Genomic DNA, 21,192 nt, shown 5'->3' on the forward strand with positions numbered 1-21,192 from the left:
ATCTATTTTATCTACTATGTTTTCTTTGTTATATTTATCAATACCACAAAAAAAAGATCATTCTTTATTCTTCCTGACAAAATCTAAGGAAAATGACAGGAACAGGCTATTGCCAAACTTTTTTTGTGTGTGTTGGTTAGTAAATGAAAATTAAAGTAAAGTAGTAAACCTTTCTTGAAGAATTGAGGTTATGATTTTAAACTCTGACAGATGTTTCTGTCTCTGTGCCCTCCCTCAGCCCGTGTAGCTGTAGCCCAGAGCAGCTCCCTGAGTCTGTTCACCAACAGAGATGCTGAGCTGGAACAGAGGGCCATGTTGCTCAAGCGCCTGGCCTTCACCATCTACAGTAGTGAAGTGGACCAGTACCAAAAATACCTCCCTGACATACAAGGTAATCAAGAGTTTCAGTAAGGCAACTATTGATTGCGTCAACTTTTCACTTTTGTAGTATTTTAATATGCATATTTCACTCCGTGTTATCTCAGAGCGCCTGGTGGAGAGCCTGCGTCTTCCTCAGGTGCCCATCCTGCATGCTCAGGTGTTCCTCTTCTTCAGGGTGCTGTTGCTGCGCATGTCTCCTCAACACCTCACCTCATTATGGCCAACCATGATCACTGAACTGGTGAGCTCTCAATGCCTTCTCGAAAGACTGTATTTTTCTCTCACATTGTTGTGTATTGGTTTTGTCTATTGTCCATTTCGCAATCTCTTCATCTGTTTCTTTGTAGGTTCAAGTGTTTCTGTTGATGGAGCAAGAGCTGACAGCAGATGAGGACATATCAAGGTAAATTTTGGGGGAATGGATTTTGATTGTCATTGCACATACACAAGACCGAGCAACAAAATTTACTGAATCAGCAGCTAAGACGGCAAGCATGCCGCATCACAGGCGACAGGGAAAACATTTGGGATTCAACGAACGTGGTGATAACAGGATAGTGTGTCAGTGTCGCCCGCCGATGCGCCAGGCATATCGTTTTGTTGCCGTGGAGACAGCCTTGATCGGCTCAATGTAAAACAGGGAGAAAGATGTAGATAAGGAAAACCAGCATCCAAGCTGTAGTTTTCATCGAGAAGACATGTCCATACAACAAATGTTTTGGTAGCAGGCAGGTCAGTTCGGTCTGACCTTGAGTCTTTAGCCTGTGACTCTCAGCGGGGCGTCAATTAGCCGAATTAGCAATCAATCAATCACTTTGGCTACTTATTACTGTAAGGTAGTTAAGAGACTTAACATCAGTTCCTGAAGGCTTGGTTCTTAAACCAGAGCAATTTTTCTGACTAAAATGCATGGAAATGGAATTAATCTGTTCGAGCCCTAGAACCAAGTTGCTTTCGCCATTTCGCCATTTCTGGACATGAAACATAGTTTGTGAACCGAAGCGCAATGTGTGCAAAGATTATTGGTTGGAAACGGATTTGTTCGTGACCTGAGGTTCCACTGTAATGACATATTTCTGTCAACCCTGATGACTAATCCTGTCTGGCCCTTCCTAGGACATCTGGGCCATCTGTGGCCGGCTTGGAAACCACCTATTCCGGAGGGAATGGCTTCTCAACGTCCTACAACAGCCAACGCTGGCTCAACCTCTATCTGTCAGCTTGCAAACTGCTGGACTTGGCCTTGGCCCTGCCGCCCGAAAGCCTGCCGCAGTTCCAAATGTCAGTACTTTGGGAGCCTATTCTAAAATAAGGTTTACAGATTTGGAGCGGGGGGGAAAAATCCCAACTGGCCTTCGCTATTAGGATCGATAAGGTGTTCTTTAAAATATTCAATGGAGAATGAAATGTAAAATGAAATTACGAATAGGCTCTTGGCCTGTTTAAAATTGCATATTTTATTAAAACCACTTCAAAGCGACAGTGCTACTTGTCACTTAAGGCACCAATCTGCTTCAACAATGAGGTTTTCAGCATGTTGCTATCTTTATTGATCCCAGGTATCGGTGGGCATTCATCCCTGAAGCCTCAGATGATTCTGGAATGGAGGTGAGACGGCAAGGGACTCACCAGCGGGAGTTTAAACCGTACGTGGTCCGACTAGCCAAGCTGCTGAGGAAACGAGCTAAGGTACATGAGCCTCCCAATTTTACACTATCGTATTGAACGTGTGTAATGTGAAACTGGACAATTGCTGAGAAACAAAGAAACTAAAGTCCACCGCTGTAAGAACACATATTCATCTGATTTTGGCATGGTTTGGCTGATTTTCATGGAGCAATGTGGCATAGATCAAGGAGAACATTTTATTTTATTTTAATCCCATCATTTTAAATTTACAGAGGTAGAGAAAACGATCATCTGTTGATGAGCATGAACATTCCGCCTCTCTCAAGAAACATGTTTGACGTTGGCAGAGTTCTGCACTGCACTGCTCTTGTTGACAATGTCTTCTCCACAGAAAAATCCAGAAGATGACTGCTTCACTCGAAACCTTTCCTGGGAGCCAGGCCACCTGATGCTAACCCTCTATGTAATCCGCAGCATGGAGCAGCTGCTTCCTTTCTTCAACCTACTCAGCCACGTGTTTAACAGCAAATCCAGCAGCCGCTCATGTCCTGCTTACGCTCACAACCGTGCAGCTGGCTTCTTTTCTTGTCAAAAGGAGGGCCACAAACTGGAGAGCCAGAAAGTGTTCTGGAGTCGAGCTCGACAAAACATTGAGGAAATGATCGAGAAGGACTTTCTAGAAGGACTCATCAAGACGGGAAAACACAGCGCATTTACACATTCTGATCAGCACTAGTGAAAAACCTCAACTTGTATAACGGCAACGAGGAGACACAATTGAGGGGAAGTAATTTGTACATTTTTTGGTATTTATAATTATTTTACATTTCAAAAGCTATTTGATTTTAATTATTTGTACAGAGAGAAGCCTTGATGGCTGACTTTTAATATTTCATGTTAGTCCTGTGGGACCAAGAAAAAATGCTGTGCCATTCCATATCTATGTGACTTAATAAAGATTTCTAACAGGAGCAGCTTACATCCGATGTTGCTGTCCTTTGACTTGCTGTTTACTGTTGCTTGGCTAACTTCCAACCTTTCACTGGCAATGAAATATTGCTAAAATCAGCAGCAAGCAGGTTTACACCTTATGTGTACTAATACTAAACAGCAATTTTGTTAGTGGTAAACTCAACCTCCAAAGAATATATAACATTTCTGGCAAAACCTTTGTCATTCCTCAGTGTCACAATGGCTTTGCAGACTCAGCATTTTAAATTAGTAGTATACCGTAATATCAGATTGCTTTCAACACAGAAGACATTAAATACAATTATACTAAATGACCACATCATTAAATACATTCACCCAATCAAATTTGATCAAATATAAGAGTGGAAGCAAAAGCTCTGTCGTTACAAAAACGCTGAGTGAGTTTTAGCTTGATTTCATTGACTATTCAGTAAATAAGCACACTATAGAAACATCTCTAAGTATGATGCAGAGTAGTTCAACACCGATAAACATGACACTAACTACTTTAACTGCATTAATAGCTATGCTTCAGCATGTAACAGTAACTGGCAGATTTTGTATTTTTCTAGGAATCCACAAAACCTAGTAAACTGATGGGCTTTTTTAAAATACTGTTGTGAATTAATTAATGCACACAGATTTATTTCGCAGATACTTTAATTTTACAGACGACCCACTTGTTGACTTGGATTAGTGGAATGTAACAGTCCTTGTTAAAGCCTAAAATGCAATGATATGACACCATTGAATCGCAGGCTGTAAATTAATTATCCTAGATTTCAACCAATTACACTGAGTAAATCCACAGGCCTGAGTGTAGACTATAACCATATAGCATGAATCAGTGCATTCAAAATACTTTCACACTCATTCATGGTCATTTTAGAGTGTAGAAAAATAAATTACATTGTGGGTTTGATTCTCTGCCAGTCTCCCAATGCCCAGTCACTCCTAAGCATACATTAAAAATGGCGTGTTGGGGAAGGCATCCAGTGTAAGAAAATAAACAAACAAATCATGAGAGTGACCTGCTGTGGCAACGATGAAAGACACATAAACTATATTCTAAACACCATTAACAAAAAATATTTTTAGGTTTGATGGCACTTACTGTGGAAGGATATGAGTGATGTGTGCAGCCAGATGCGCCAGTAACCTGTGAGGCAAATTCACATACAGGTGCAATTTAGAATTATTGAGGGAAAGCCCCTTTATTTAAAAAATAATAATTGTGTATGTTACATTAGTTCACCACACACAAAGGGAAATATTCCAAGTCTTTATTTGCTTCAATTTTGATACTTATAGCATTGAGGATTATTATAGTTTTCTGGCCAGAATCTAAACCACCAGTCACAGTGGACAAGCAGTGTTGCGTGCACAATATCAGCACCACGGACAGTGATAAAAGCTACATGGTGGTGCGCAGGCGTTCAAGGGAAGGGATGTCCCCAGTCACCTTCATGTGACCACCACCAGCATCAAGCCTGAACGTCAACTAGTTTCATTAACCCTTCAGCCTCACGTCCTTTCCGTCCTCCTTGTCAGCCTCAGTTCTCGCGATGACAGAAAGTAGCAGCGGCAGTTTTGGCATTGGCACGACACCGTCACGTGACGCAGCGAAAGGGCGGGGCAGTGGCGACAAACGCAAAAATAAATAATTTACAAGCCCGAAAAGGACGCGAATACGAACAAAAAAGAAAAAGACGCCAGAGCTTAATATTCGGTGTTTGAAGCGTGCTTCGCCGGGCTTGTTGGCGGGGAGGGGGTCGCAGCGCAGACGCTTAGTCCAGGGGAGGAGGTGCAGAAGGAGGACTAGGAAAAGCTTTGCTCTGGATGGGGGGTGCTGCCAGCCTGGACCTGATGTTCCTCTGCTTAAACAAGGACTGTCAGAGAGGCTGCGAGGATTAAGCAGGAGGCCGGAGGCTGGAAGAGTGAGAGGAGGGGGAAGCTTCAAGAGCATCATCCGTAGAAGAGCATTTTGTCTCGCTGGCTGAAAACTAACACAGGAGCAAAAGACTCAAGGTGATCTTTTCATTTGAATATCAACACTCTTGAGGTGGCCTTTCACAACGTCCTGTAAGAAGATTTTTTTTTTTTAAAGGATAATTGTTTTTCAAAGACGCATGCTTGGACCGATCTCTCACTTCCACCATTGTTATGTAATAGAATTGTGGTTGGCTTCGAGGGCCGCAGCAGGGATTACTCAGGCTGCTCTTCATTTTGAAGTGGAGGTGGAGGGGTAGGACCACTCGATCGCTGAGGGTGGACTCCACTGAGAGGAGAAGATGTCGGGGCAGACGCTGACGGACCGCATCGCCGCGGCCCAGTACACCTTGACTGGATCGGAGGTGTCCCGAGCTGTGTGTAAATCCACCACACATGAACAAACAGCCCCAAAGAAAAAACACCTGGAATGTGAGTAGGCTGCTATCTATCTATCTATCTATCTATCTATCTATCTATCTATCTATCTATCTATCTATCTATCTATCTATCTATCTATCTATCTATCTATCTATCTATCTATCTATCTATCTATCTATCTATCTATCTATCAAGTCATCATTTATCCAGCCATCTATGCATCACCTATCATGTGCATTTACTGTAGGCCATGCCGCAAAGTGACGGTGGTTGCCTCCCCCAGGCAGTCATCAGTGTGTCATCACATGGATGTATTCTACAGCATTCAACGCTAGAGCCATCTTTCATTTAAACTCAAACAGAGGTTCTGATAACAGCGAGGCTCTATGGTCGTATTGTGCATGGCAAATTGTCAATGCTGCTGATGGCATGGTGCCCCATGCTGCTTTGGTGCAGGTGCACACATAATTGAAAAGGTTAAGAGTGGTGTTACTACCATGCTGTATATGAACAGAGGCCTCTCTCTGAATTGTTGTCATGCTCAATGACACAATATGCTATGTAAGCCCTTGTTGAAAATTGAGATGTGGTGGTTGGTTACATATTTAAAACTACACCCATGATGTACACACATTAAACAACCATTTGCACTCACATAAACATCTTACTTATATTGGCTATTTAGTATTAAATTAACCTACCATGAACATTTTTGCAATGTGGGAGGAAGTCGGACTTGGAGAAAAGACAAAACTTCTTAACAGTGAGGCAGAAGCGCTAACCACTACCATACCATGCTGCCAGAGTGTAGCTACCTCCTCCAAAAATTTATAAATTACGTGTCATGATACATTTGTACATACTGTACAACTCAAGTAGATCAGTTACACCACAAAACACATAACACTAAAACTATTACTACTGATACAGTTACACTATACTTCGTCAATCTGTACAAAAATGTAGCCTCGTGAGACTATCAAAAGCACTGAAACTGAAGTAAACTGTTTCTACATATTTTGAAACAATGAGTCTGGGAAATGTCAGCAAACTCAAACTGTGAAACTTGAACCAATACAGAAAAATTACTCTCTTGATAAGTGTGTCAAACTAAGAAACTAAATCAGAATGATGAATGGCATTGAGTCATGGCACAGCAGATTTGACTTGCCAAAACTTTGCTCTAGCAATTTGTTGATGTGACTTCCACCCAGATAGTGCATAAAGTACAATCTCTCTTGTGGTTGCAAATCATGCTGCAGTTGTTGTTTTTAGGAAGACGTGCTATACACTCAACTAACAAAAAAAGAGGCAAATTTTGTTTTTACTGCAGAATGAAAACATTTGGGCAAACAATCAATGTAAAACAAAGACAAGAGAACTGAAACCGGGATTTAACAGTACACCGCAACGTATCATAAATCCTCCTAGATACCAGGGACGTGTGATTAGGAGAGGCAGGGCCTCACTTCCATGTGAAGAGTGAAAAAAAATCAAAATAGCATTTCATAAATGTATTTCCCACTTTAGTTCTCTAGTCTGTGCGCTTTACACTGATTTTCTTTCTGATGTGGACTGTCCCTGATGCACACCAATTGCGGCCTGGAATTGACCGGCCTTTGCGACCATCTATTGGTGAAATCATGGGTCGACAACCCCAAAAGGCATGTAGCACCTTGCCATAGCACCACAATTGGATATAAATCTGGATTTGGTAATCCAGAACCCACAATTTTGGTTTGTTTGAGCCATTCTGGGGTTGGACTTGTTATGTTTCAGGTTGTTTTCCTGTTGAGTAGCGCTTGAGCTTGAGGGCATGAGAGGTGGTAAATCCAGGTCCAGCAAGTAAAAACCCTGCCACAGTTTGGCTTTAGCCACAGGTGCTTCTACTCAACCGGCAGGTTAACGAGTGCGGTTGAGTAGAAGCACTTGTAAATGAGCTCGGTTACCTGCCGGTTCAGTAGAAGCATCTGTGGCTAAAGCCAAACTTTGGCAGGGTTTTTTTCTTTCTGGGCCTAGATTTCTGGGGAGCATGAACGGATGACATTCGTTTGTAGGATTTTTCTGGGGAACAGCAGAATTCATTGTTCCAGTAATCAGAGTTGTCCATGTGTTCAAGCAATAAATTAGCCCCAGACTATCACACTTCCACCATCATGTTTGACTGTACGCATGTTATTATTATTTTTTTTTAAAGTCAAATGCTATGCTATATTAGGTAAGATGTAACTGGCCACGGACAGAGCAACCCCCCCCCCGCAAAAGTCTTTGAGATCAAATTTGAGTTGGACCTTTGTCAGCAGTGGTTTTTGCCTCTGAACTCTACCATGGATGCCTTTTTTTGCTAGTGTCTGTTTTTCTCATGGTTCAGCGCTCAGTAAGGCCTGCGGTTATTCGTATGTCATTCTGAGTTCTTTTGTGACCTCTTGGATGACTTTTAATTGCACTCGGAGTAATTTTAGTTGTCTGACCGCTCCTTGGAATGTTTTTTACCACGTTTCCCAGTTTTCTTGTTGTAGTGTTGTGTTGTGAATAACGGCTCTGACTGTAGATCGCTGGAGTCCCAAAGCCTTGGAAATTACTTTGTAACCTTTTCCAGACTAATACAGATTTAAAACACTTTGGCCCGGTTTCACAGAAAAGGCTTAAGACTAGTCTCAGGCTAATATGCTGTTTGAACTGGCCTTATTTTAAGTCACTTGCACAGATGTATCTTAAAATAGTTATAGTCTGCTCTGGTTTAAGCGAAGCCAATTGCAACAGTGCGGAGTAGAGCTACTCTTGGACTAAATTGAAGATTAAATTAATCCTGAGAGGAGGCAGGTTTGATTTCAGTTCAGCAATGTTAGTGAAATGGAGCACAGATAGTTTATGAGGGTGGAGTACTTCATCATCCCATCATGGTGGCAGAAAAACCAAGGACTTGAACTCAGAGCTCCTTTTAAGTTGCAGCACTTCAGTTATAAAGAGGGTTAGCCCCCAAACCCTAACCCTAACTAACTTGTTTCACTAGAGTTTCTTAAATATGCTGTATAGTTTTTTGTTTTTTTAATGTGCTCTTTTTCTTTCAGCCAAGGTATAGGGTCAGAATTTGCTCCATCAAAGCTGTCCTGAATTCCATTTCAGGTTTTCATGAGAAACAGAAAAACATACCTAGCTTTAGTAATCTGATTTAGGCCTAGTCCTGGTTTGAGATAAACCTTGTTTGTGAAATCGGGCCATAGTTTCTAATTTGCTCTTAACTTTCTTTGGATGGGTTTCTTTTTTTTTTTAGCCTACTTCACTTTGTGACAGTTGCTATTTAAGTTATTTCTTGATTCAACTGAAGTGGCGAGAACCAGGCCTAGGTGTGGCCAGTGAAGCTGAACTCAGCTGTCAACTGTGGTTAATAGTAGTTAAGTCATGATTTAACAAAGGGGGTAATTACTTTTCCGCATAGGGCCAGATAGGTTTAACATTTCAGTAGAGAGAGAGAGAGAGAAAATACTTGATTTCCTCCCACTCTTCAAAAACATGCATGTACTGTACTGTATGTTCATTCAAGACTCGAAATTGTCCTTCGGTTTGAATGTGAGTGTGAATGGTGGTTTGTGTAACTAGCTGGCGACCAGTCTGCTTCTGACCGAAAGACAGCTTGGAATGGTTGCAGCTCACCTAAGGAAAAATAAAATGATGAAAAGCTATGGATGGATTCATGAAAGGGACTTGTGAGTGAGTCAAAGGCATGATAAAAGATGCATTGGCTTAGTTTTGGAGATGTGCCATTGTGACGTCATTGATTCCTACGAAATTATAACCATCTTGACATTTACCAAATGTGCAGTTTGGGATTCTAAAACACTCTTTAATATCAATGTAATCTGCTACCACACATCACTCATCCTCAATGCATTATACACATCTGTCCTCTCAAATTGAGTTACCACCTCAACAAAACACACACTGTTCAATATACTGTAATTGATTATAGCTCTGCGCTTTTCCATAAAGTTCATTATGATTGTGGTTACGTGGTATTTTTGCTGCAATGAGACTCTTCATCATTAGCAGACAGACAAGTCAAGTTGCCTTGAATGCACAATTAGATACAGGCATACGAACTGCTTGAAAAGCACAGCAATTGGACACCTGCTTATATTGACGCATGCAGAGGGATAGGCCTACTACAACCATTCTGTTCCAACCTCCTCTGCTGTTACTGTGACTCACTGTCAGGTGACGCACCAACAGAAGCAATATAGAGTGAGATACACATTCTGTTCATTTATTTTCCATTGGTGTGCTAGAGACCTGTCACTAACAAATCTTTTTAGAATTACTTATCCTATTACTCCTTACATGAAGCTTTATTTTTGTCCATTTTTAGTTTAGAGCGAAACCTTTGACATATCTTGAAGTATATCATCCCTCCTTGGGAATCCTCAGTCATCACAACGAGTGTGTCTGCTTCCAACAAATGTCTGTGCGGTAAACACAGAAATGGCCAAACATGGTTATGGGCATCACAAATATGGTTATAAACGTATTTATCAAGGTTTCAAGGTATAATTCTTTGTGTCATCCATTTTTGGGGGGTCAATTTAGCCTCGTGTGTTGCGAGACAGCATGGTTGGTTGTTTGTTTTCTCCACATGCTTATGCAAGTTTTCTCTGGTTACTCCGACTTCCTTCCGCATTTCAAAAACATACATCTTAGAAATGTATTGGTTGAGCGGGTTTGGCCACAAGCCTAGGGTGCAAAGCAATGATTTGAATTGTGCATTTAAGGTAATGTGTTTTTTTCAGTCTGCTGCTGATGCAACCAAAATATAACCAGTTCAGGGTGCACTTGGCCTCTTGCCCAAAAGTCATCTGGGATAGGCTCCAGTCAGCATAAGCCATATAGAAAATGGATGGATGGATAATAAATACGTTTGAGTAACTCAGTTATTGAGTTATTTTGCTACATAATTATTGTGGCATTTACTTAATAATGGCTAAGCTAAGAAAATAATGTCAATTAATATATAGCCTACTAAAGTACTAGGGCTATCCTTCTATATAATAATAAAATAAATAAGTTCAGAAAATCATGTTGATTATGCTGAAGTAATTTTATCCATCTGGATAACTATTGTTACATTTACTCAATAATGTCTAACTTGAAAGCACTTATTCCACACAAATTGTTAGCTTGCTTTTTTAAGTTGTGCCGGGGTATCATTTTTTAGAGTGTATAAATAAATAATAGAATGTGAGATGTGCAGGCAATATTCTTCTTTTTCCATTAGAGGTTATTACTCCAATCCATAGCAATAATCTTTCGTTATTTTGCATACATAATACATGAATGTGTGCAGATGAAATGTTGCATCTGAAAATAAATTGCGTGTGGAAGGTAGGGTCTGTAGGGACTTTTGCTTGTGTGAAAGTGGGTTATAACCAAATACCATCATTGCTGTTGAAGTAATAACCAAGTGAACATTAATTTCATTAATAGTAATACTAGTAGAATGTTTTTTTGCTAGTTTAGAAACACCTTTGCATCAGCCTGCTTTTTAAATCCATGATATGCTTTGAAAATATTAATAGGAAATTTGACTTTGTGGACAAAGTAAGTAGTGCCTCTTCTTCAAGATTAGGCCTATAAAGAATTGGGGGAAACCTTGCTCCTTATCACAAGTCTGTCCTTTCCCGAGAAGTAAAAGACGCAAAGCAAGAGATCCAATGATGGCTTTGAAATTGGCGGAGTCAACCTGGTGTGGGATGCTTTGGAATGTGACTGTCCAAACTGTCGGGAATATTCGTTACATATGTCTCTTTAGGAGAGAATAGCAAATTAGCTTGGTTTGGCAGGATCCTATGACCTTTTCCCTTGTAGTACGACAAAGTGACATACAGTTGTGGTACAGGTGCGGATCAGAAAATTTGAATATCGAGAAAAGGTCCATTTATTTCAATAATTTGTTTCAAAAGTGAAACATGCATGTTACATTAGTTCATCATGCACAAACTGAAAAAAATCAAGACTTTATTTGTTTCTCGTTCAATGAATATGGCAGAAAGACACAAATATAAACAACAAAACAAAACTAGTGTTTCGCAAAATTTGAATTTTGTATGTGACCAACTAAAAAGGATCTCAAAAACAGAAATGTTGGCCTTCTGAAAAGTGTATTCAAGTCATCTGTAAAGACTATAAAAAGGGGGTCCATTTGCCTCCCTGCTTTACACTCAGCATTAACTTTTTCTCCTTTAGCTAGCCCAGCACAGACACTGCTGGCGTTGTTTTGGGTACAAGAGTGGCTTGAGACCTTGAGTCATGGAATTCTACAGCAGTAGTCCATGTCATGCAGATATATGTATGTGGTGGTTCTTGATGCACTGTGACACAGCCTCAGTCCACTCCTCATGGAGCTCCCCCAGATTTCAGAATCACTGTTGGTTGACATCCTCTCCATCCCTGTCACCCGTGCACCTTTTTCGGACACATTACCCCTTCCTCTCAAAACTTTGTTCATGTCCGTGCTCTGTGAGCATCCAGATTCTTTTGCAATTTCTTGTTGAGACTTTTTCCTTTATGGAGAATGTCAATGATGGTTTTCTGCACAACCGTCAAGTCAGCAGTCTTCACCATGATTCTGGATGTGGAAAACTTTTACAGTTGTTTTGCATTAACTCGCTGGCAAGATTGGGACACAAGTAGCCTATGTTGAGCTCCTTGGTCACAATATTCTCATTTTGTGAAACAGCAGTATTTTTTTTTTTGTCTTTCTCACATAATCATCAAAATTGAAACATATAAAGGCTTGACATATTTCACTTTGTAAACTAATATAGCCACATTTTCACTTTTTGGAACAAATTATTGAAATGAATTTAGTTTTCTTTAATATCAGGCTAGACTACACCTAGTTTTGGCATTATTGGGCACAGTGTGGGGGATAAAAAAAATAGTATTTTGCTTCGTTAACTTCATTCACCGCAAAGAGGCTCCTCTCATTCAATTTAAATGCCATGCAAGAAGCGTGCCGGAGAAGATACTGATTTGCTCCAGTCAGGTCGAGCCACACAAAATACGTTTAAAAAGAACTGCAGAGAGATGAAACAAATTCCCAAACAATCGCATTTGAAGGTCAAAAATCAGGATACGGCAGTGTTTATGCTCTACGAGAGCCCGTATAGTATTTCGTCAGTCTTTGTTAGATTTCATCCTGTCCTTTTATCCTTGGGTTAGGGTTAGGATTTTTTCATCTCTATTTTTTTTTTTACAGTTCATCATGATGGTCATTTTGTGTCAGTTTTTTTTTATGGCTCAATTCTTGTGAAATCACACTCGGTCAGCGTTTTCTAGCTATTTATTTTTAGTTATGTTTTTTTGCATTTCTTCTTTTCCACTCCTCCATCATTACAGTGACCAAAGAAATGTTAGGAGAGGTTTGTCAGTGTGTGCTCCACTGCGCATCCAACTGTCTCTCAGTACTGTCGAATACTGTGTGGGTGTTCACTATTCTCTAAGCAGGGTGTCTCCAGATTAATGAGCTGAGAGCACTGTCTCACTGATATACAGTACAAGCATTATCTCCTCTTGTTACGCTTTCCTCCTTTGCCCCTTCCCCTTGTGTCTTCTTCAGCCCATTTCACAATAGCCTGAAAACTACTTGTCTGATTGAAAAGGTATTTCCTCTACATTATTGATGTGGCTTTGCCCTCAATGTCATACAGGTGAGCAATATTGAGTGCTCGTGCACTAGTTTAGGCTAGAGTGACATAATTTACATGATCAACTATGGAGAAGTTTTACTTTTCAATGAATCAATTAATTGTATTTGTTATATAATTTTAAAAAGTGTGCTCTTCCACATCTTTCTTTCATTAATAAAACTTTTTACAGCAATTATTTTAACAGTAGTCACTGACATGATGGTTCACTCATCTGAGTTGCATGCTTGCATGATGGTTCAATTCCCACTCAGTGGTGTGAATGCTTGCATGTCTCTATAATGTGCCCTGTCACGAATTGGTAACCAGTCCAGGGTTTAGTCTGCCTTTCACCCAATGTCACCTGGGATAGGCTCCAATTCTCTATGACCCTGCCATAAGAGGTGTAGAAAATGAAAGAATTCTTAACACTCACTCGACTCATTACAATCCCATCACTAGTCTAGACATCAAAAAGATGTTGACGTTTCCACCTTTCCATCTTTTTAACAAACACCACACTATTGGTTCTTATTTATTCAATCCATTTTTGTGTTAGGTAGAGTCAAGCATGTTTGTGATGTATCCTGAGTCATGATGTTATGATTTCAGGATTTCTTTATTGAATTTTTAAGACGGTTGCTCTTTGCATCCACCTCTTATAGAATGTAGCTTTTTCCTAAGATATCATTTCCAACCTCCACTGTTCTTTAGCTGGCACGCCACATTGGCACTGTGGCACAGTGCATTATGGGTGTTTTTTCCCCCTCTCTCTCCCTGTGTGTTGCTTAGGGGTGAGAGGAGCTATAAATAAACAGTGTGCTTTCATGGTCCATTCATGTGTAACTCACCAAAGCATCACTTATGCAGCATGACTTGTATCACCCCTCCATGCTCTCACATATTTAGAACCCTTACCACATCTTTCACTGATGTATTCTGCTCTGTTTACATGTAAAACATTTGTCAATGACAGTACTGCACTGTTAATCTTCGTGTCTTGAGCTCTGTTGTTGGGCCTATACAGCTGCTTTGTCCATATCATCCCCATCACATTCAAACTCATGTTAATTGGGAGTCAGCACAGGCTTGACAATTTAGTACCTCTGATTATCCCCAAATAAGGTTCAGATGGTCTAATGTCAGTTGGGCAATACACAACTTCCAGTGGGCCTAGCAGCGCCTTGCGTGCCTGCAGCTGCTCATTTGTATGTGAATGGGTGAATGTGAGGCTTTGTAAAGTGCTTTGGGTATTGTATGGTGTAGATGAAGCACCATATAAGTGCAGGCCATTTATAATTTAGTCGGCTTTTGCTGACATGATTGTAGTTGCATGCCCGCTGGTGGTAGTTGTCTCCCAACCCGAAGTTTGTGGGTTCGATTCTGAGTCCCTGTGAGCCTGTCGAAGTGTCCTTGTGCAAGATACTGAACTCCCAGTTGCTCCTGATGCTGTGTCATCACCGTCAGTACCTGAATGAAGAGATGATGTTAAGACGCTTTGAGTTACAAGTTACAGCACAAGGTGAAGGAGAAGGGTTCTAAATAATTTCCAAGGCTTTAAGTATACCATTAAACACAGCAAGGACAGTCACGATCAAGTGGAGAAACTATGGCACTCTAGTGACATTTCCAAGAAGTAGACGTCCCTGCAAAGTTGATGAAAAGGCAGGGAGGCTGCCAAAAAGACCAACAGAATCATTAAAGAGCTTCAGAAATTTATGGCTAGGATTGGATGTTTAGTACCTATATTTGTGACAACAATCTCCCTTCTCCTTCTTCCTTCTTCTTCTTCTGCCCTGACAATATAATCTGCACGACAGATGGATTACTGCTTCACGTTTATCAGTGAAGGCAAAGTGGTTGTGCAAACTTTCTGTTTGTCAAATCAATACAGGCGTTGTTGTGTTGTGTGTGCCAACACCGTTAGCAGAGGTCTGTAAAACGTCCTCCATCAAATACAGCCTTCAAGTCTGCCATTCTTCTCTTTTGATGATGAGTAGTACTACAGCATCCACATTAATCCTTTATTTCTTCTTTTCCGAATCGGTTGCCTCCATCTAACCCTGTCCTCTGCATCCTCTGCTCTCACACCAACTACCTTCATGTCCTCTTTAACTACATCCATAAACCTCCTCTTTGGTCTTCCTCTAGACCTCCTGCCTGGCATTTTGAAACTCAGCATCCTTCTGACAATATACTCACTATCTCTCCTCTGGACATGTCCAAACCATCTCAGTTAGTGATGCACCGAATATTCGGCCACCGAAATTTTTTGGCCGAAAATGGCAAAAATATGCATTTTTGACAATTGGCCGAAATAAAATTCAAGCCGAAAGAATATGGCCAAAAGAGGATGCTGTGGTGACGCAAGCAAAAAACAAAACAAAACTGTGTCCTGCCCTCAGGCTAGCTTCAACTACTCTTTCGCATAAGCACAACTCTGCTATTCTCCCTTGTTCTTAAAAATGGGCACCAGCACACTTCTCCTCCATTCCTTAGGCATCTTCTCACTATCTAAGATCCTGTTGAACAACCCAGTCAGAAATTCTACTGCTACCTCTCCTAGACACTTCCATACCTTCCACGCCCTTCTCACTTCATCCTTACTAATCTTTGCTACTTCCTGGTCCACAACACTCACCTCTTCTACTCTTCGTTCTCTCTCATTTTTCTCATTCGTCAACTCTTCAAAGTACTCTTTCCATTTTCCCATCACACTACTGGCATCTGTCAACACACTTCCATCCCTATCCTTTATTACTCTAACCTGCTGTACGTCTTTCCCATCTCTGTCTCTTTGCCTTGCCAACCTGTATAGATCAGTCTCTCCCTCCTTACTGTCCAACCTAGCATACAAGTAATCGTAAGCCCCTTGTTTAGCCTTTGCCACTTCTACTTTCACCTTACGCTGCATTTCCCTGTACTCCTGTCTACTTTCTTCAGTCCTCTGTGTCCCACTTCTTCTTAGCTAACCTCTTTCTTTGGATCCACTTCTGCACCTCCTCATTCCACCACCAAGTCTCCTTATCTCCTTTCCTTCCAGATGACACACCAATGACTGTCCTACCTGTCTCCCTGATCACATTTGCTGTAGTTGTCCAGTCATCTGGAAGTACCTCCTGACCATCCAGAGCCTCAACTCCTTCTTGAAAGTCATACAACACTCTTCCTTTTTCAGCTTCCACCATTTCGTCCTCTGCTCTGCTTTTGCCGTCTTTGTCTTCCTCACCACCAGCGTCATCCTACACACAACCATCCTATGCTGTCTGGCTGCACTCTCATCTACCACTACTTTGCAGTCACTGATCTCCTTCAGATTACACCGTCTACACAAGATATGGTCTACTTGTGTACTCCTACCTCTACTCTTGTAGGTCACCCTATGTTCCTGTCTCTTCTGGAATAAAGTAATCACAACAGTCATTTCCATTCTTTTTGCAAAGTCAACCACCATTTGTCCTTCTGTGTTCCTCTCCTGGATACCAACATGTCAATTGAAGTCTGCACCAATGACAACTCTCTCACTTCTAGGGATGCTCTGCATCATTTCATCAAAGTCCAACCAAAAGTTTTCCTTCTCCTCCAGCTCACATCCTACCTGTGTCACATTCCCACTAAGAACATTGATCATCACACCTTCAATTCCTAGCTTCAGGCTCATCACTCTATCTGACACTCTTTTTAAATCCAGGACGTTCCTAGCAAACTCCTCCTTCACTATAACTCCTACTCTATTTCTCTTTCTATCTACACCATGATAGAATAACTTGAACCCTGCTCCTAAACTTCTTGCTCTGCTCCTTTTCCACCTGGTCTCCTGAACACACAGTATATCCACCTTCCTCCTCTGGATCATGTCAACCAGCTCTCTACCTTTTTCTGTCATAGTTCCAACATTCAAAGTCCCTACTCTCAGTGCTAGACTCTTGGTGTTCCTCTTCTCTATCTTCCTACGAACACACCTCCCCCCTCTCCTTTTTCAAACAACAGTAGTCCAGTTTCCACCGGCACCCTGTAGGTCAACAGCACCGATGGCGGTCGTTGTTAACTCAGGCCTCGACCAATCCGGTATGGAAGTCATATATTTGATTCGCATGTTTGATTTGGCCAAAGTTTAACGTTGGATGCCCTTCCTGACGCAACCCTCTGTATTTATCCGGGCTTTAGACTGGCACAAGAAGACACTGGCTTGTGCCCCCTTGCAGCTACATTACACTAATCCTTTATTTATAAACTCAAAAGTTCTGCTCTTTTCACATCTACTTCTGTAATGGTCAGGATGTAATTTTTATATTACAAACCGTCTTGTGAGACCATCATCCTTGTCATTTGATTAATCAACTGTCAATTTAACACAGTAGTCGTTGTAGTTGTCTAGATACTACTAAGTCTGACTGTGGGGGCATCTTCTGTTTTTGTTTGAACTTAAAACTAAGATCAGTGAAAATTTAACTATTCAGTTACTTTGAAATTTTGGAAAACTTTGGAAATCAAATGGGAGCTATTATTTAAATCAGTGGCAAGCAGTCATAATAAGCTATTTATACGGTGCATGCCCAAGCCCTTCAATAAAATAATTGAAAATATTTATCTGTTTTATACAATACCTTAGTTCTACTGCTTTGGTCTTAAATTTCTGTGTAATTTGTCCTGATTTCCTCGCGGAGAGGTGGAAAGCCGCCAGCTTGTTTCGCGCATGCGCAAAGAGAAATCAAGTTGTGCTATTTCCGAGAGGTTGTTTCTGTACGTGCGCCTTTTGAATGGCAAAAAAGCTGCCAGTAAAGCAGCATTGACAACGCGCATGCGCATAATTGGCTTACTTAGCTTGTTTTTCAGTCAGCCAGTGGTTGAGAAGAGGGCCGGCAAACGTCAGATTTTTACCCGGGATGGGAACCATCACCAGCGGGGTAAATTTTTGAAAGTGCTTGGTGTCCTGGGGTCCAGTTCACAAAGCATGTCCAACAAACACAGTGACTAACCCCGAACAGCTAGTTGACATACTCTGAGATAGGAAACTCTGCGTTTTCGGTTCCAGGCCAGCTGATTTGAGGTAGTTAGATCAACGCAGACTAGTTTTACCTGGCGTTGCCACTACACTAAAAAGTCCACATCTATGGAGCCTTGATTCGTCGAGTCACCATGGCAACAGGGAAGCACTCTCAACTGAAAATCTTAATGCGATCATACAGCAAATTTGAACATGTCTTTAGAAAAAAAGTGCAACACCGTAGCGGCTCCCCATAGAGGAAGGCGGCGTGGGAGAACGTTGCTGCTCGGGTGTTGGGTCAATGCGTACATTTAAATGTAGTCCATTGCAATCACAATAATGTTACAGGGGAAACCTGTTGAATTGTAGCTTAATAATTAATTTCATTTAGGTGCAATCCTGCGGGGGGGAAGCGTACTTGACTTAAGATGAAATATAAAAACATTATTCAAACGGTTATAAGAAAAAAAATGGAGCGCAACACACAATATATGCTGTGGTGTGAGCGCATGACTACGGCACCGGTAATGTTGCAAATGCAAGTGGATGTAGATGATGGACTGTGATGTGAAACGGTACCACTCACAAAGATAACTGTCCGGAAATGCCAGCATATCTATGCGCGGTCTGATGACAATCTCGCGACGAATATTTAGTTCCTTCCGCAATAAAGCAGCACCTTCATCAATAGGGTCATTGTCAAAAGGACATGCCATGTTTGTGACAAAAGTGGACTTTACGCTATACTATAGCCGTATTTACGCAAAAACTCGCCGCAGCGGACTTTATAAATGAGGAAATGAATGCCATGTGCGGCTGAAAGGAGACGGGGACAGAAATACCTCAAGGTTCATTGTGAATAACCTGTAACCAGGTTTGGCTCATGGAACATGTTACTATGGTAACTGACCGAGAGCTTAAATGACCTCTTTTTATTAAACAGGCTAGAGTTACCGCTTTTTCGCGTCCACGGCCTTTGTGTCCCGGAGATAGAGGGCCGGCAAATGCCAAATTTAATGCTAGAGGAGGCTCCAGCGTTCTCGGCCGTGCTCCGCGGTCCTCCGGCCATGCCCAGGAATGCCCCAGCGAAAATATAATTTCAAATGGTCGTCCTAATGAAGTAGCCTAATCATCACGAAAACGGGGAAGAATTTCGTCCCTCACTTTCAAGCTGGCTGTCCACAGGTTAGACAACGTTATTGTTGGTTGAAACCTCTTGCGGCTCTGCTGGGATGCCATTTTTTCCTCTCTCGGGTTGAGTCCACTTTGTGGACACGAGCCAGTTCCAAATATTGTAAATTCCAACGTATTAGCAAATTTGTGGGCATGGGATTTTTGTCATTTCACTCACCACGGAGCTGGTTACACACAGTGTGCGTGCAACAACCTGCGTCAGTCCTGAACATTTCCGCTTAAATTGTATACCTACACAGTGGTATAAAATAATAATTCAATAATATTTAATTAATTATTTAATTAATAATAAAAATACCCCCAAATTTTTCACCTCACACTTTTGCGGGCGCTCGCATATGTGTCACTATAGAGCATGCCCACTCTAAAAGGTCACCGCTCGCCACTGATTTAAGGGTTTATTTAACTTTTTAAGACATGCTAATGAGTCATTGAACCTTTTCTTATAATTTTAAAACAAAGAATTCCATTAAATAAGGTTGAGAAAAAATAACTATTTAACAACTATTAAACTTTTCGCATCGTAATTCAAAACTCAGAAGATCGTCACGACTGTACGAAGGCTTTGCCTATTATAGAGACTTACATTTTCTATAGTAAAATCACATACTGTATAGTGCTGCAGCTGTGGGTCCAAACTACTGTTACAGACAACATGTGATTGTAATTGATGTGGGTGGAGATGTTCTACAGTATTATAGTTATCTGCAGTGGATGACTGCCTACTCTTATCACTTGATTTGTTCACCATACAATTACTGTAAAAGGTTTGATGTCTCCACTTCTCATATAGAATATTCATGAACATTGTGTAGAGCAAACAAAACATAAATATTTGAGAAATGTTTACAGATATCTCACCATGTCATCACCGGGCCATTTTTAATGGATAAAAAAAAAACTATTTTGTAATCCATGTGTCCAATTTCTTGTTGAACTTAAGCTCCTGAGAAACACAACTGACTAGGTTCACTGAAGATAAAATAGCCTTTAGGTGTGATTCATGTTTCCTTAAATGATTACTTCCTTTTTGTGTCGTGTTGTGTTGTTCGTAAGTCTCCATTTTGGGTCAGGATGATCAAGACATCTGATGCTGTCTTTCAATTACAAACAAAACCCCTGCCATTAATAATACAGAGTGAAGTTGGTCACACATTAAGTGTGATCAACTCCTTTTAATGTAAAATGTGTGTTCTTATTTACTTGCTTGAAATCTACCAGACTAGTGTTGTACTGTGCCTTACGCTGTTTAGGACCAATTAGTCACATGACATGCAAAGGTTTGATTATTTTCTGTCAATGTCTGCTTACACACACACACACACACATGAATAATTGAGAAGAGAAAAGGGAGTCACACGTTTCTGCTGAGGTACATGAGAACTCTTATTTCGCATAGGGATGTTGTGACCCTTAACTCCAAAAACATATAAATATGTTCTATTTCAAATATTACCAAGCTCCCTTTTTTTATGCTAGAGCATACAGAAGGCTTTAATGCAGCCTCTGATCTGAAGAGAATACTGAAGAGAAGCAATGTTATTAGTTATTACAAAAATGGCCAGCAAGTGGCAGCAGAGTATAAGAGATCAGCCAGGGCCATGTTGCAACAAGCTCTTTTCCCCAGTGTTTTCAACAGGCTTGTGAATAATGATGAAACTTGGCTATATGTTAATGCTAATTGCAAAACAGAAACCTAATCTCTAATCATTCTTTTGGTAGGTTGAATGTTTTTATAGCAATAGAACACTATATTCTGTGGGACTTGCAAAATCAGTTAAAATCCAGTAAAACAGCCGGGAGTGAAAGGGGTTGCTTCAGTGAAAATGGCTGGGAGTGAATGAGTTAAGAGACGGTGACATCAATAAGTCTGCATGTGAGTGAGCTGTGGCCGACCTGCCTGAGTGTCCTGAGTGCAGTTCTTTCACTAGCTCATATTTCACAAACACAAAGCGTGATAATTGTAGATTTTCTTAAGTG

At 40.9% G+C, this 21,192-nt stretch overlaps 2 protein-coding genes across 17 annotated transcripts in view; both read left to right on the forward strand.

The window, feature by feature from the left end:
- The window catches only part of dop1a (DOP1 leucine zipper like protein A), a 29,934-nt gene extending 26,922 nt beyond the window's left edge, over window positions 1-3,012 (forward strand). For all 3 annotated transcript variants that reach the window (XM_077575415.1, XM_077575417.1, XM_077575416.1), the window contains 6 exons: window positions 239-391; window positions 486-622; window positions 729-784; window positions 1,498-1,662; window positions 1,941-2,070; window positions 2,402-3,012. In XM_077575415.1, the coding sequence (XP_077431541.1) occupies window positions 239-391; window positions 486-622; window positions 729-784; window positions 1,498-1,662; window positions 1,941-2,070; window positions 2,402-2,746 (986 nt within the window). In that variant the 3' untranslated portion in view covers window positions 2,747-3,012. The remainder of the gene's footprint in view (window positions 1-238; window positions 392-485; window positions 623-728; window positions 785-1,497; window positions 1,663-1,940; window positions 2,071-2,401) is intronic.
- A 1,606-nt stretch (window positions 3,013-4,618) lies between these two features.
- The window catches only part of snap91a (synaptosome associated protein 91a), a 49,820-nt gene continuing 33,246 nt past the window's right edge, over window positions 4,619-21,192 (forward strand). For 10 of the 14 annotated variants that reach the window (XM_077575235.1, XM_077575236.1, XM_077575238.1 and 7 more), the window contains exon 1: window positions 4,620-5,403. In XM_077575235.1, coding sequence (XP_077431361.1) covers window positions 5,274-5,403 — 130 coding nt within the window. In that variant the 5' untranslated portion in view covers window positions 4,620-5,273. Of the gene's footprint in view, window positions 5,404-21,192 lie in introns of all 14 variants that reach the window. The other 4 variants (XM_077575233.1, XM_077575234.1, XM_077575237.1 and 1 more) reach the window with 4 other exon arrangements.

The sequence above is a fragment of the Vanacampus margaritifer genome, chromosome 9, assembly GCF_051991255.1.
Source record: "Vanacampus margaritifer isolate UIUO_Vmar chromosome 9, RoL_Vmar_1.0, whole genome shotgun sequence".
Classification (NCBI taxonomy): domain Eukaryota; kingdom Metazoa; phylum Chordata; class Actinopteri; order Syngnathiformes; family Syngnathidae; genus Vanacampus; species Vanacampus margaritifer.